The sequence below is a fragment of the Nicotiana tomentosiformis genome, chromosome 12, assembly GCF_000390325.3.
Source record: "Nicotiana tomentosiformis chromosome 12, ASM39032v3, whole genome shotgun sequence".
NCBI classification, from domain to species: Eukaryota; Viridiplantae; Streptophyta; class Magnoliopsida; order Solanales; family Solanaceae; genus Nicotiana; species Nicotiana tomentosiformis.
This window is the reverse complement of record NC_090823.1, coordinates 106,353,384-106,368,660: the sequence shown is the minus strand read 5'-3', so window position 1 is coordinate 106,368,660 and position 15,277 is coordinate 106,353,384. Positions and strand designations below refer to the sequence as shown.

The 15,277-nt window shown below is 37.8% G+C and overlaps 3 protein-coding genes across 3 annotated transcripts; all 3 read left to right on the top strand.

The window, feature by feature from the left end:
* Nucleotides 1-1,707: 1,707 nt before the first annotated feature.
* On the top strand, nt 1,708-2,556 carry LOC138903178 (uncharacterized). Its single transcript, XM_070191105.1, has one exon. It carries the CDS (start codon nt 1,708-1,710, stop codon nt 2,554-2,556), a length of 849 nt encoding a protein of 282 aa, XP_070047206.1.
* A 424-nt stretch (nt 2,557-2,980) lies between these two features.
* On the top strand, nt 2,981-3,346 carry LOC138903177 (uncharacterized). The gene has a single exon (XM_070191104.1). It carries the CDS (start codon nt 2,981-2,983, stop codon nt 3,344-3,346), a length of 366 nt encoding a protein of 121 aa, XP_070047205.1.
* Nucleotides 3,347-13,024: 9,678 nt separating this feature from the next.
* On the top strand, nt 13,025-14,938 carry LOC104097158 (uncharacterized protein At5g39865). Its single transcript, XM_009603683.4, has one exon. The coding sequence runs from the start codon at nt 13,517-13,519 to the stop codon at nt 14,726-14,728; it is 1,212 nt and encodes a 403-aa protein (XP_009601978.1). The 5' UTR covers nt 13,025-13,516; the 3' UTR covers nt 14,729-14,938.
* The last annotated feature ends 339 nt before the right edge of the window (nt 14,939-15,277 follow it).

Here is a 15,277-nt window from a genome sequence, read left to right as displayed (position 1 = left end):
GGACTCTTCATGACAACAAAAGGGAGTGAAGAGTTAGGGTGTGTTTGGTATTGAAGAAAAATGCTTTCTTTAGAAAATCTTTTATTGAAAAATAAGTAGTTTTCTTACTTATTTGTCGGTGTTTGGTTAGGTAGCAGAAAATATTTTTGAAAAATATATAATTTAGGCAAACACGAAATGGGTAAGGGAGGGGAGGGTGGTAGGTTAGGGCCTAGGCCTCTAGGGGCCGGAGTGGCGGCAATGATATTAGGGGGAGGGGGTGGAGGGTAGCGGCGGTGGGGTAAGGTATAAGCGAGGGGGAGGGGAGAGGGGGCAGGTGGAGGTGGGGGCAAGGGGGTGGAGGGTTGGGGTGGAAAATAGAGTGAGGAAGGTTGAGATAAGGTTTTGAAAAATGTTTTCCGTTCTTTTGGCGGGGAAATTATTTTCCCGCTTTTGCGAGAAAACGGGGCGCGACAGCATGACGACTCTGCTGGAGAATGCACTTAGGCTCTTACCATAATGAACTTGACTTATGTGGATTACTCTCTTTTTTCTTTATTTGATTTAAAAGTGCTGCTACATGCACATCCCTTTCCTTATTTATCTTTATTTGAAATTTGCTATGACATGCACATCCCTTCCCCTATTCACCTTTGTTTACTATGACCGCTCTTCATCTCTTTTCATCTTGTCTAAGACTGCTATATCATGCATTTCCCATTCTTACTTCCTTACCTGCTTTATTACATTCCCGCATATATTTTTTATGAGCTAAACTGACTTCTTCCTTTTGTCTTTCTTCTATATTCTTTCCATGTTTCCCTTTGCTATATTGTTTACTAGTTTTACATATCTTGCAAATACTTGACAACGTGTTATTATTTCTACATAAAGCATGCTCCACATCATACTTCACTCGTTCCAACTATCAACATAGCGGCACTTGATGAGTGTCCGCGCTCTTCCGAAACTTACCCTTTTAAATCGGAAAGGCTTATTTGCGGTAGACTAGTCGATCAGCAGTGCAATCGACGGTCCCGTTCCTTTCCCTCTCAAGTTGTCCACTTGGGAGTACCAGTCTAGATCATTCTAGAAACCCTACTCCAACTTGAAATGTACATGCATCATGCTAAACCTAGTACAGGTTGGAACGTTATTAACGTAACAACCCGCTAAGATGAACCTTGTCCAAAGTCCGACGGGATTTCCAAAATCCCAATGGACACTATCATATTATGTGCATTAGTTGGAGAAAATACGCTAACGTGTTGATCATTATTGCCTAAATAGTCAAATCTGGATGGGGAAATGGCAAATTAAGGGAGACCTCTGTTGCTTTATTTGTCCGTATTAGATGGGGCTTTTGGTTGCGTTTTAGGACAACATGATGAAACTAGAAGAAAGGAGCAGACGATATATTATCTGAGCATGAAATTCACGCCTTATGAAGCCCAGTACTCTTTGCTGGAATGCACCTGCTGTGCTTTGACATGGATAGCTCAGAAATTAAGGGATTATTTTTGTGCATACACTACATATCTCATATCAAGGATGGATTCGCTAAAATACATCTTTCAGAAACTCATGCGTACGAGTAAGTTAGCAAAGTGGAAGTTATTGCTGAGTGAGTTCGACATCGTCTATGTAACCTAAAAGGTGGTCAAATGGCAAGCATTGGCGGATCACCTGGCAGAAAATCCCATAGACGGAGAATACGAACCATTAAAAATGTATTTTCCTGACGAGGATGTGTCATTTGTAGGAGAAGATATCACCGAGGCATATGATGGTTGGAGGATATTCTTCGACGGAGCAGCAAACTTCAAAGGAGTAGGTATCAGAGATGTCTTAGTATCGGAAATTGGCCAACATTATCCGGTATCCACAAAACTCAGGTTTCCATGCACCAACAATATGGCGGAGTATGAGGCCTGCATCTTGGGACTTAGGTTGGCCATTGACATGAATGTTCAGGATCTGCTGGTAATCGGAGATTCGGATCTTTTGGTGTACCAGGTTCTAGGGGAATGTCCTACGAAGAACACCAAAATATTTTCATATTTGCATTATGTACAAGAACTGATCAAGAGGTTCACAAAGATAGAATTCAAACATGTTCTGAGGATTCAGAATGAGCTTGCAGATGTGTTATCCACTTTGTATTCCATGATACAACACCCATATAAGAATTTCATCGATCCTATCCCAATAGGAATTCATAAGAAGCCATCTTATTGTGCTCATGTTGAGGAAGAGATTGACGGAAATCCGTGGTTCCACGACATCAAGGAATACTTGGCAAAGGGAGAATATCCAGAGCACGTTACCCATACTCAGAAACGCACGCTTCGAAGATTAGCCAGCAATTTCTTTCAAAGCGGAGGAATTCTGTATAGAAGGACTCCTGATGTGGGATTGCTATGGTGTGTCGATGCCAAAGAGGCATCCAGATTGCTCAAGGAAGTACATGCCGGAACCTGCGGACCACACATGAATGGTTTTGTTTTGGCCAAGAAAATACTAAGAGCAAGGTATATCTGGATGACTATAGAAACAGGTTGCATCAAGTATGTTTAGAAGTGTCACCAATGCCAGATACATGCAGACATGATACGAGTACCACCCAATCAATGCAACAAGTTTACCCTGGCCTTTCTCCGCTTGGGGTATGGATGTCATCGGCCCAATCGAACTCGCTGCTTCAAACAGGTATAGGTTTATTCTGGTGGCCATAGACTACTTCACAAAATGGGTTGAAGTTGTATCTTATAAATATGTAACTAAGAAGATTGTAACGGATTTTGTTCGGGACCGCATTGTTTGTTGATTTGGAGTATCGGAGACAATCATTACTGATAATGCCGCCAATCTCAACAACGATCTGATGAAAGCCATGTGTGAAACATTCAAGATCAAGCATAGGAACTCCACAGCATACATGCCGCAAATGAACGGAGCCATAGAAGCCGCCAATAAGAACATCAAGAAGATATTGAGGAAAATGGTGGACAATTACAAACAATGGCATGAGAAGCTTCTATTTTCTTTACTTGGATATCGTACCATAGTTTGCACATCAACTGGGACAACTCCCTACCTACTGGTTTATGGTACTAAAGCCATTATTTCCGCCGAAGTGGAAATTCCTTCTTTAAGAATCATACAAGAAGCTGAGCTCAGCGATGCGGAATGGGTACAAAGCCGGTATGAACAACTAGCTCTCATTGATGGGAAAAGAATGAATGCAGTATGTTACGTGTCAACTCTACCAGAACAGAATGGCAAGATCTTTCAACAAAAAGGTCAGGTCAAGGCAATTCACACTGGGGCAATTGGTGTTAAAATGAATGTTCCCGCATCAGGATGAAGCCAAGGGAAAGTTCTCACCCAACTGGAAAGGTCCTTACATAGTTCACCGGGTATTCACAGGAGGAGCACTTATACTTGCAAAAATGGACGGAGAGATTTGGCCGAAACCTATCAATTCAGATGCAGTCAAGAGATACTATTGTTAAGATTGTTTGTATTTTCTATTTGATATAACTGAACTATGCTTGACCTAATTCCCATTTAAGAGGGGATACGTAGGCAGCCCTGTGGGTTCGGTCACATCCTAATAAAATCTTCATTTCCCCCATGATCAGAAACTGGGGCAAGATCTCGAGTTTGTCTGATTTCATCGCGTTTGGAACAGCCGAGGAATGTGTTGCCAGAAGTATGCATTTAAACTAGGGCAGAATTTTGAGGGGGATCCTCAAAATTTTGAGTCAAGGAGGTTGCAATGTCTCAAAAGCATGTCACATTCATCAATTCAACAAATCATCTTCTCTCATGCATTATCACATATTTTAAATAACTACATTTTTATAAGCAATTCATCACAAATGCATATTTTTCAAAACTTTTATAGTAGCCAGACGTTACCTAGGGTGACTCAAGCAGGACCCCAAGACAGGAGTAAAGGCGAAGCAAGGAATCAAGAGCACGAACCAACCGTCCCCCCTCCCCCCCCCCCGCAAAACTCACAATTTTTCTTTGGATGCAGGCACAATGAACACAACGGGAATATTCGCAAATAAATACATACTGCAAAATCACCATCTTCATAATGACAAAGTTGCCAAACGCAAACACATCAAGCTAAGAAATACTTTACTCTATCGCAGCTATTCATTGCCTCTCCTTGCATTAGACTATGCATTGTCTCCACTCTTTGTATAAGGCTAAACACTGTCCTCACCATTGCATAAGGCCAAGCATTATTTTTCTTTGCATGGGACTAATAATTGTCTCCATTCCTTGCATAGGGCTAAGCACTTCCTTTCTTTGCATGAGACTAAATACTGTCTCCATTCCTTGCATGAGGCTAAGCATTGCCTCCATTATTGCACAAGGCTAAGCATTGCCTTTCCTTGCTAAAGACTAAGCATTGTCTCTTTTCCTTGCATGAGGCTAAGCATTGCCTCTATTACTGCATAAGGCTAAACATTGTCTCTCCTTGCATGAGATTAAGCATTGTATCTACTCTTTGCATAGGGCTAAACACTGCCCTCACCTTGCATAAGGCTAAAACACTGCCTTGCTTTGAGACTAAGAACTGTCTCCTTTCCTTACATGAGGCTAAGCATTGCCTCCATTACTGCATAAGGCTAAACATTGCCTCTCCTTACATGAGATTAAAAATTGTCTCTACTCTTTGCATAGGGCTAAACACTACCCTCCCCTTGCATAAGGCTAAAACACTGCTTTCCTTTGAGACTAAGAACTGTCTCCATTCCTTGCATGAGGCTAAGCATTGCCTCCATTACTGTATAAGGCTAAGCATTGCCTCCATTACTGCATAAGGCTAAACATTGCCTCTCTTTGCATGAAACTAAACACTGCATAAGGCTAAGAACTATCTCCTTTCTTCGCATAGGGCTAAGCACCGCCCTCATCTCATACAAGACTAAGCCTTGTCTTGTCTCGTCCTCGCATATAACTAAGCATCACATATTTTCTCTATTAAACGATCATATCTTTGCATCCCATGGGCTGAAACATCGCCACATTGTCTGAAGGCATCATAGTCTGAAGACACCATCCTCATGGCCCGAAGACACCATTCCATGGCCTGAGGATCTCTCGAAACTGCACATCATTATTCAAAGGAGTCATAGTCCAGAGGCACCATCCTCATGGCCTACGAATCGCTTATCATACGCTTCATGGCCCAGGACGTCATGGTCTAAGGGCATCATCCTCATCGTCCAAAGACAACCTTCATGGTCCAAAGGGAATTTGCATCATGTTTTGAATTTTTTGCAATAACCCATATATATTCGCATGCACCGTGTTTAAGTTTTGTAGGTAACTTGGGAGGTAACCGTTCTACAAACAGGAGCAATCTTCGTTCCGATTTCCGTTCACAACGTTCACATCCTTTGAATAACGTAATCGATTACTAGTAACTGACTACCTTTTACTCGATAACCGTTCAGATATCTGCCTTGGGATACGCCCGTAACGTTCATTTCGCATTCATGACTCCACCTAAAATTATCCATTACTTACAACACTATCCTACCCAAAAAGAATCTTTTCGAAACATACAACCACTCTTATAACAACTTCATCGGTTTGTTTGCCGTTAGATCCAAAACTACACACAGCCTGATTCTCGTAATATCAGAGATATGTAGGAAACTCAGGAACCAGGGTTCAACCCCCATTTTTTAAAATACATCATTCCTCACTCACTTCGGACAAAATTGGTCATCATTTTCTTTATCCGACAACTCTTTCATTATTCCCGGGTAAAGAGGGGCAGCCGTTCATACCCAATTTTGCCCTCATAGCATATATACTTTTAAAATATATTTTTTGCATCATTATTTAATTTACAATATTTATACAAGTATTTTTATAAATTTTCATAATTTTTAGAGCTTTAAAATTATTTTTTCTTGCATCTAAATTACTTGAATATTTATCAATTATCCCTTAAATTATTTTATGATGACTTAATCATCAAAAATTATTATTTGCATCAACATATATGTTTCATAATATTTTCACTCCATTTATATAATTATATTTATATTTTTAGGCTATTTACATAATTTTGCAATAATAGCCTATACGCTCTGTATAATTACATTTATTACATCATTCATGCTAAATAGCATTTTTTTTATATTTTTATAATATTAAGTTATTATTTTTAATTATTTTATTTTACAATTAATATTTTATTATCCATTAAATAGTTTTATAAATTATTTTTATTAACATTTGTTTGTGTAGCACGAATTATACCAATTTTGGACCACATTAGTGGCCCAAACTCCTCAAATCCCTGGCCCAATATCCCCAGCCCAAGCCAAACGACCCCTTAATCTCAAACTTGGTCGGTACCCATTTGAACGAGCCGCCCCACTTCCTTTTCGATCCTGGCCATAGATCTCAAATGATCAACGACCCATAATAATTCCCAACATCTCCTTATATCCCCATAACCCAAACCCTAGACCCTTTCATCATTTCCGCCGACTTCAAACCCTCCCCCTCATCTCTCAAACCTAAACCCTAGCCGCCTCACTGAAATCCCAATCCCAATCCAATATTACATGGAAATCATCCATGATTCCTTTCCTTTCTTGCACACTTGGAGATGCTTACCATTTTTTAAACGTTACAAGTATTTGGTACTCGATTATTTATGGAAGCTGAGTTATTGGTGTTCGTTCAACTCCGATTCTGTATTATCTTCATGTTTCTGAGCTGATACACTCACTACCATGCCCTATGGGTCCGATTCAGTGAGATGTTTTGCCATTTTTGTTCTTCGTCTAAACTAGGGTTTGTCGGATTCCTCTTAATTTCATTCTAATTGATTTTGCGTGTTATTTTTTCTTTATTTGTGTTTAATCGATTGTTTTTCCTTGTTTGGGTACTTACTTTCTCTACTATATAAACCCCTTCATAATTTCTCCTTTGGACAGACCTTTAATCGCCCTAAGAACTATCCTTTCACTCTCACTTATTCAATACTATTGCATGCCCAAAACTCATTGGAATTTGTTTTTGCTAAGACTTTCATGTACAAACTGCTACTTCCCTGAAGTCACCCTATGATTATATGAATTATATATGCCAATATTGTTACCATTTCTAGGCAGACTTGTTTCTATGCTTTTGTGTGCTCACTGATCGTTCAACACTCCTGGGGTGCAATCCAACATATGTCTAGTCTATTTCTTCTTTCTTCGTGTGATGCCAGCTTGCCTTATGAAATCTCACTTGTTGGATGTAAAAACCTTGTGTGGCGGTTGGTATTTACCTGAACATTTCACATGTTAAACTCTACAAATTAGTTGTTCTCATTAGGCTCTTATGTTGAAGTTTCCATCTTAAGTCAGATCTCCCTAGTCTTGCCCATGATACTGTTTGATTTCCATGTTCAAACCCCTGCTTAAGGCTCCTTAGGATAGTTCTGGACCAGGCTGGTTTCTGAAACATAGTTTGAAATAATCCTACTCCTCTTAAACTTTGTTTCTGGTGTGATAAACGTGAGCTTGCCTCATATGTGTCTTATATGTTTTTTTTTCATTTGAGCATGATCTTGCTTATAAGCATTGATTATAATAGTTCACTAATTACAATTTAAGATTAATTTTGTTACTTGTGTGGCTGAACTTAGCATCCCTTAGCTTAATCATTAGAATCTTTTGGGCCAGGTATGTTGGGCCTTCCTTTGTTCTTGAGGTTTCGAAATATACTGTTTGTGCTTGGAGTTTGGGCCTGATGTCTGCATGAATTCCTAATCCTATTTGAAGACCCATGTGTATTGTTGGGTTATCCTCTATTTGTATTTGGGCTTGTAATTACTTAAAGTAATCTACAATAGCTTGTAAAATTGAATGATGGGGAGAATTAGTAAAATAAGGAAATGGGTATGCTTTATTCTTACATAAAAGGGTAGAGAATATGTCTATAGGGTCTATGTGCTCTATTTGTTGTTTTTTGTTTAGCATGCATTATTTCTGCACACTGATAGACATCATGCCTATAGGAGTCACGCATACACTTCACTTAACTTGTCAAAATATGTTAGTTCTAGTATTTTCTATACTTGTTCCCATGTCTATTATTCAACACTCTTAGATAACATGTCTATAGGGCGTAGCAATGCAATATTTTTACTTACCTAGATACCATGCCTATAGGACTTCAAATAATCAATTTATCAATTGCTTCGATTACTTTTAGTGTACTGCTCATCTAGATATCATGGTTATAGGGTTCTAATATTCTAATCGACTATTCCCATTATTTTCATTACACTGTCGCATGTCTAAGACGCATGCCTATAAAACAAGCATTAGTAATCCAGAGCTATGATTGTTTTCACTAACTTTTACGCAAAACAATTAAATATCATGTCTATAGGAATTGCAACATTTAATTTGCCTACGCGTTAATCCAGAAATCATTGCACTACCCATATAATACTGGAAATCATAATCACTTAGAAATCATGCCTATAGGACTTGCAATATTTTAATTCGCCTGCACTGCCCATATAATACTGGAAATCAGAATCACGTAGATATTCTGCTTATAGGTCTTGAACAATTTAACATGCCTTGACTCCAAGCATGCCTATCTATAACTGTCCGTTTAAATAATCTGAACATCGCTAGTATAATCTATAATTGTCTGCCTAATTGACAGCGTGCATACGTGTCTATATGAGGAGGTAAATCTGTGCCTTTGGTGTTGATTATGTGTAGTCCTATTTGATTTGAATGTGCGCCTAGTTTTCTCATTTTGAGTAGCCTAAGGAAAGTCTAGAACCACCCAAATAGTAGGTCCAAAGCCTCCTGGACCATAGGCATGGTACGGGTAGCGCACGCATAGGGTACGACTTAGAATTGAATTAGAACTCTTTTAAGTAAACAACTTCAACATAGTAATCGGGTAGCAGGAGATGATAGTCTGTGCCAGCTGAATAATATGAGCAACCCCTACTTAAAGGGAGTTGCGAAGTTTTATTTATGTTGCACGGCGTGATCCTTTAGGCTAAAAAACTTAGGACCCCCCTTCCCCCTTTCCTTTATATACTTGGCATTTGCATTTAGTCATTTAACATAGACCAATGCATTTGTATCCATGTAATCATTTAGGATTTGTACCAATTCCCAATTTGTTATGATAAGACTCTTTAACTTCTATACTTTCCTTTGTTTATTTGATCACTTAGCCTAATCACGTAATCCACATAGTTTAAAGTTCAGCCGGGACCCACGGTTATGGACCTAGAAGAGTACCTAACACCTTCTCTTTGAGGTAATTTGAGCCCTTACCCGATCTTTGGTGACACAGACTAGTCAAACAAAGTTATTTGCAAATAGGTGCCCTAACGCACCTTAAAAATCGTTAGGTAGCGATTCTCTTTTATCCATTTAAAAGAGTTGTCACACGTCGAGGCCCGCTTTCGCGAGAAAATGGGGCACGATAATATTTCCAGACAGCGTTTTTATCAGTCAGACTATGTTATCATTTAGATGCTCATGTACTCAGTGACACCGGATTTTGGGAGTGTATTTATATCAGTATTTCTGGGATTTTCTATTAAATTTAAATATTGTATTTTCAAACTTAAAAGAAATTGTGGTTTATTGAGGTTGTCGGCTTGCCTAGTATTGAGATAGGCGCCATCAAGACATGCGGATTTTGGGTCGTGACAATTGGTCCTAAAAATCTCAAGTTTGAACACCGCGTTTTAGCCCACATGATAGCTACTACTCTGCTTCCTAGGACTGGGTCTCTCAGCACTTTGACTACTAGATATATCTTTATTCTTTACTGTCTTGTGAACAATGAAAGGCTTGACTGGTTTGTGTGGATTCCTCAATATATGCTTGAAAGTGTCAGGGATATATCTTCTTCTGCTGCTTGTTTACCCTATGGCTTGCTCATCTCACATATTCTTGAGGTCATGAAGATTGATTTGGCACCTTTTTCACCTAAGCACATTACAAGCACCTATGATAAGACAGTCTTTTCTATGATGGATTACTCCTTAAATGACGATGGATGGGTCAGACGTGCCAAGGTTGAAAGCGCTCCAGTACGGGTTGAAGCACCCACTGAACCAACAGAGCCTCAGTTGACTGCCACCAACAACCTACAGCAGATTCAGCAAAGTCTAGATGGGGTAAAAATCATGCTCATTGTAATGAAAGAACAGGTTGACAAGATCAAGAAGTCACCAAAGAAACAAGCACAGATATGGCTAAGCTCAGGATGGACATGGGAGCCACAAGGAGGCAAGGAATCAAGGCATTCAACTCCATGACAGAAAAGATGGACAAAATCACCAAAGAAGTTGAAACCTCTTATGACTCCTTCTGCACCAAAGTGATCAATACCCTGAAGTACTTTCTGGGGAGGAACTAAGACAGTTTAAAACATTTTTTTGTTCTTTGCTTGTTTTTATTTTGTGAACTATTTTTGCGTTGGTCTGTAAGAACCATCACCATGTGCCTCTGCTAAAGGCATAACCTCTACTATCCTAACTAGTTTGTTTATTATGTACATTATTATGTCTGTTCTATCTGCACTTCTTTTTCTTCTTTTTGATTGATGTCAAAGGGGGGAGAAACGTGATGAGTAAACTAGAGCAACAATGAGTAAACCAGAGCAACAACTCAGCGGGAGCAGTGATGAGTAAACTAGAGCAACAACTCAGCGGGAACATGCATCTTAAGTTACAAAAGGGAAGTATTCTCTGTTTACTCTTTTTATTTGTCATCATCAAAAAGGGAAAGATTGTTACACCTAAGTTTTAATGATGACAATAGTGCAAATCTAACTGTATCCATTTAATCTAGTTAATTGCAGAAAATTAGGAGAACAGTACTACTTCAAAGGAAACCCTTTTGGTAAGGACATCAGAAAGAAAACAAGATTAAATGAAGCAAGAACAATGCTAAATCAAAGGACGTCAAGGCCATCAAACAGGGAAAAAAATCAAAGGACGTCAAGGCTATCAAAAAAGAAAAAGGAAACAAATTAAGTGCAGCCGCTTCAAGGATTGATTCGGAATCTGAAGATTGATCGATCAAGTCAAGCCACAAATCACTCCCTTGATTGATTCACTCCCTTGTGACTCAAGGGAACTAGACGTAGGTACCACACCGGTAGTGAACCAATATAAAAACTATCGTGTCTTCTTTATCTTTTGTTCATATAATTTATCTCTACTGAAATCAAGCAGTGCGCAAAGTCTAGTCGACTAAAATCATATTTAGTCAACTAAGATTTTTAAATCGGCTACAATTCACCCCCTCCCCCTTCTTGTACTTTCAAAGATTAGGGTAGAAGATTGAGTTTGACTGCATTCTTGGATTCAATCTTATTTCATCTTGTTGTTATTCCTACTTGTTGTAATTACCTTTTCTTTTTCGGTCGTTCTCTAGCCGAGGGTCTATCGGAAACAACATCTCTTCCCTTCCAGGGGTAGGGGTAGGGGTAAGGCTGCGTAGATCTTACCCTCCCCAAACCCCACTTGTGAGAAACTATTGGGTTTGTTGTTGTTGTTTCCTCTCTAAAGTATCCCATGTTTCACTCCCAAACAGCCAACTGCCATTGACAATCAAGGTAAGCTTCAAAATTTGATAATTTTTTTTATATATTATTGGGACATCAGCTACAAATCAAAAGCATTCACATAAAAGTTCAAAAACAGTGTAAAACTTAACAGGGATTTAACTTCATATTTTAAACTCAATGGCGACAACGCCAATCGGGCTATTTCCAAAAGCTTAAACTTGAACGCAAAAAGTTCAAAAGCAACAACCGACTTGATGCGAGCATAAAAAAGAAAACCAAACCAAGCAAGAAAAAAGAATGTACGGTACAATATATATTTTTAATTTTCATACAGATTTAATGCATAAATATAAAATTTATACAAATGTTCATACAATATATAATTCATTTACAACTTTCATACAATATTCATATAAATTTAATACAATTATAATAACTTACAACTTAAATATAATTTTTATACAACTCGGTATACGACAACTAAAGTACAATCTTGATACATCTTCAAACGTGTTCAGTTACAGTTTGTATGTCATGCTTCATACAATATCATACAATTTACATATAAATTACATACAATATGTCTTTGTATGTATTTTATATTGTGGTTTCATATGTATTTTGTACGTGGTGTGTCTTCCCCTTCGATTTTCATTTTGAAATTTCACCCAAAACAAACTGTAATCTTCGACAAATGTAATATCGAAGTAAAAGACTGAATTGTATTGATTGACAATTTCAACTCGAACAACAACGGTGCCACGAGAAAGGAAATATTTAAGTTAAATCAAACGATAGAAATCCATTGTTGAATTTCCTGAAGAAGAAAAAAAAAAGCAGAAAAGATCGAAGGAAGAAAAATAAGGCAATAGAGAGAGAGCAACGAAAAGAAAAAAAAAATTTATATATAATTGATAAATTGTATATAAGAATGTAATTAAGTGATAACATCTCTGCTGGGATAAATAAGTTTATAATTTACTATATCTAAATGGTCCTTGTTTGTTTTGTTCTTAGCTTTCTCCATTTGCCAACCAAAACTCTTTGTATGTGTTTTATCATCAAAGTAACTTGTTTTGTTTTTCAGACAATTCATTCAATTGTATTCTTTTATACTATTGTGAATATTTCATTTGTATGCGATATACATTCTCGCATTTCTTTGCATTGACAAAAAATCGAAAGAAGAATAAATCGTGCATTTGGATTCGTCTTCTGTATAGATTGCGTAAGAACTTGAAACAAGAATTCCCTTAATTATATTTTCTAGAGAGGATTCTATCTTCATTAGGAAGTATTGATACTGTACAATATTTATAATCTTGAATATTTTACTCTGTTATTTAAATAGCTATGATTATAATAGTGTACATTTGTAATATTACAATTATATTAAGCATTTAATTGACTTTTAGCTTTTTGCAGACTTTGTATTAGAAGATAGCATTAAGAAGCTGTTAGTACGTTACCTTCCCAAAGCTACCGAAGTTTGCATTTATTTCCAATCTTTTCTGTTATTCAATTCGTCATCTTCCCAACTGTACTTTCTCAACCTCGTCTAAACTACCCCCTTAGCTCCTTCAAACCTCATTCTTTCTGTCAAAAGTTCCAATTTTTTTTTCTGGTAAGCTCCCACTTTTTGTCTTTTAACCTTATGCTTTCTGTCAAAAGGTTTCAATTTTTTCTGTTAAGTTCTTGCTTTCTGTCAAAGGATTGCATTTTTCTCTTTTAATCTCCTGCTTTCTGTCCAAAGTTATCTTTTTTCTTATTCTTTTTGGGGGGTTAAGTTCTTGCTTTCTGTAAAAAGACTTCATTTTTATCTATTAAGTTCCTTCTTTCTGTTCAAAGATTTCATTTTTCTGTTAATTTCTTGGTTTTTGTTCAAAGATTTCATTTTTGTTCTTCTAAAGGTTCAGTTTTTATTGACTTAAATCAATTCATGGGTTGTTCTGCTTCTCGTTCCTATGACTTTGTCACAACAGATCCACAAAACCCATGGAATTGTTCATCTTCTTCAAATTCACAACAGTCTCCATATTCCTACTCAGATTCATCTTCAACTCCAGTTTCAAGAACACTCTCTCTCCCTACTCCTTTGGTTCACCATCCTGCTATGTGCAAAGGTGACACCAATCATTTGGTTTCACTTACTTCTACCACCTATGGTTCACTTGTCTTAATTGATACCCCAATTCCAAACCCTAACCCTAACCCTAATTTCCATGGTGGGAATTTCAAGAACCCTACTACCCAGATGATAAAATCCCTAAATGGGACTGACCCACAAGACCCTTTATCCCCTGATTCAGTAATCAACACTTGGGAGCTCATGGAAGGACTTGATGACTTTGATTTCCATATTGTGCAGTCCAAGATTGAGTCCCCTAGAAAGCTCAAAACCAACAGTCTTTATATCCAAAATGAATTAGATACAAGTGAGTTGGAAAAATCCTATGAATTTGTTGAGCACTCGGATTCGAAGCCATTATGGAAGCATTTGTCTGAGGAACAATTGCTTGCTAAAATGGACCCTAATGTAGCTTCAAGTTATAGACAAGCACTTTCTTCCAAAAGATTTGGGTATAAAGAGTCAGAAGATTGTCCAAAGCCCGAAATTGTTAGTTCGGTAGAGTTAGAGTCGAGTAATGCAAGTTTATTGAGCTCATTGTTGCCCAATAATGATTTCCATTTAAAGGGTACAGAGGACAAGATTGTTCTGTATTTTACTAGTTTAAGAGGAATCAGGAAGACTTATGAAGAATGCTGCACTGTGCGAATGATCTTTAGAGGATTTCGGGTATGTGTAGACGAAAGGGATGTATCTATGGATGCATCATATAGAAAAGAGTTGCAAAGCGTTTTGGAAGGCAAAACAGTTAGCTTGCCTCAGGTGTTCATTAGAGGGAAGTACATTGGCGGTGCGGAAGAGATTAAGCAACTTCATGAGGCCGGAGAACTGGCTAATCTTGTGGAAGGGTTTGCAGTTAAGCATTCTGGTTTTGTTTGTGAAAGCTGTGGCGATGCAAGGTTTGTACCCTGCCCAAATTGCAGTGGGAGTCGAAAAGTATTTGAAGAGGAGGAAGGGAAATTGAGGAGGTGCCTGAATTGTAATGAAAATGGATTGATTCGATGCCCTGGCTGTTACCCGTGAAAATTGATCTCCATTGGTCATGTACATGCTTCACTATTTTAATTGGAGATTTATGAATTATGTTATTACTTATGTATTGATGTTGAAATCTGCAGTGTCTTCTTGTAGACCTATTTCAAGTGTCCATATTCTCTAGTTCTGCAAGATTCTTGTTCACTCTCTTTTTGAACAAGTCAGAAGCAATAAAATCCCAGGAGCACATAATCTTTATTTGTTTGCCCTGACAAATATGTGATTTTGAAATGTTCCTCTTTCTTCACCTCAATGAAACTGTTGTTTCTTCTATTCTGAATGGAAGTATTCCTGGGACTCTTTGAGATTTTTAGCTTCGGTAGACTACATTCTCAAATATTTAGAGAAGTTTGGTTTTTCTCTGCAACATGTAGTTAGTATCAATTCGTTTGAGTTCGTGAATTCATGTTGGGAAATTCCTTCCTTGGTTTACTACCTCGATGTAGCTGCTATTAACTTTGCTGTGGTTGATATTCTATTTTATGGATATCAACATATTAGTATATACATGTGTAACTCGATAAGTTACTTGTTGGA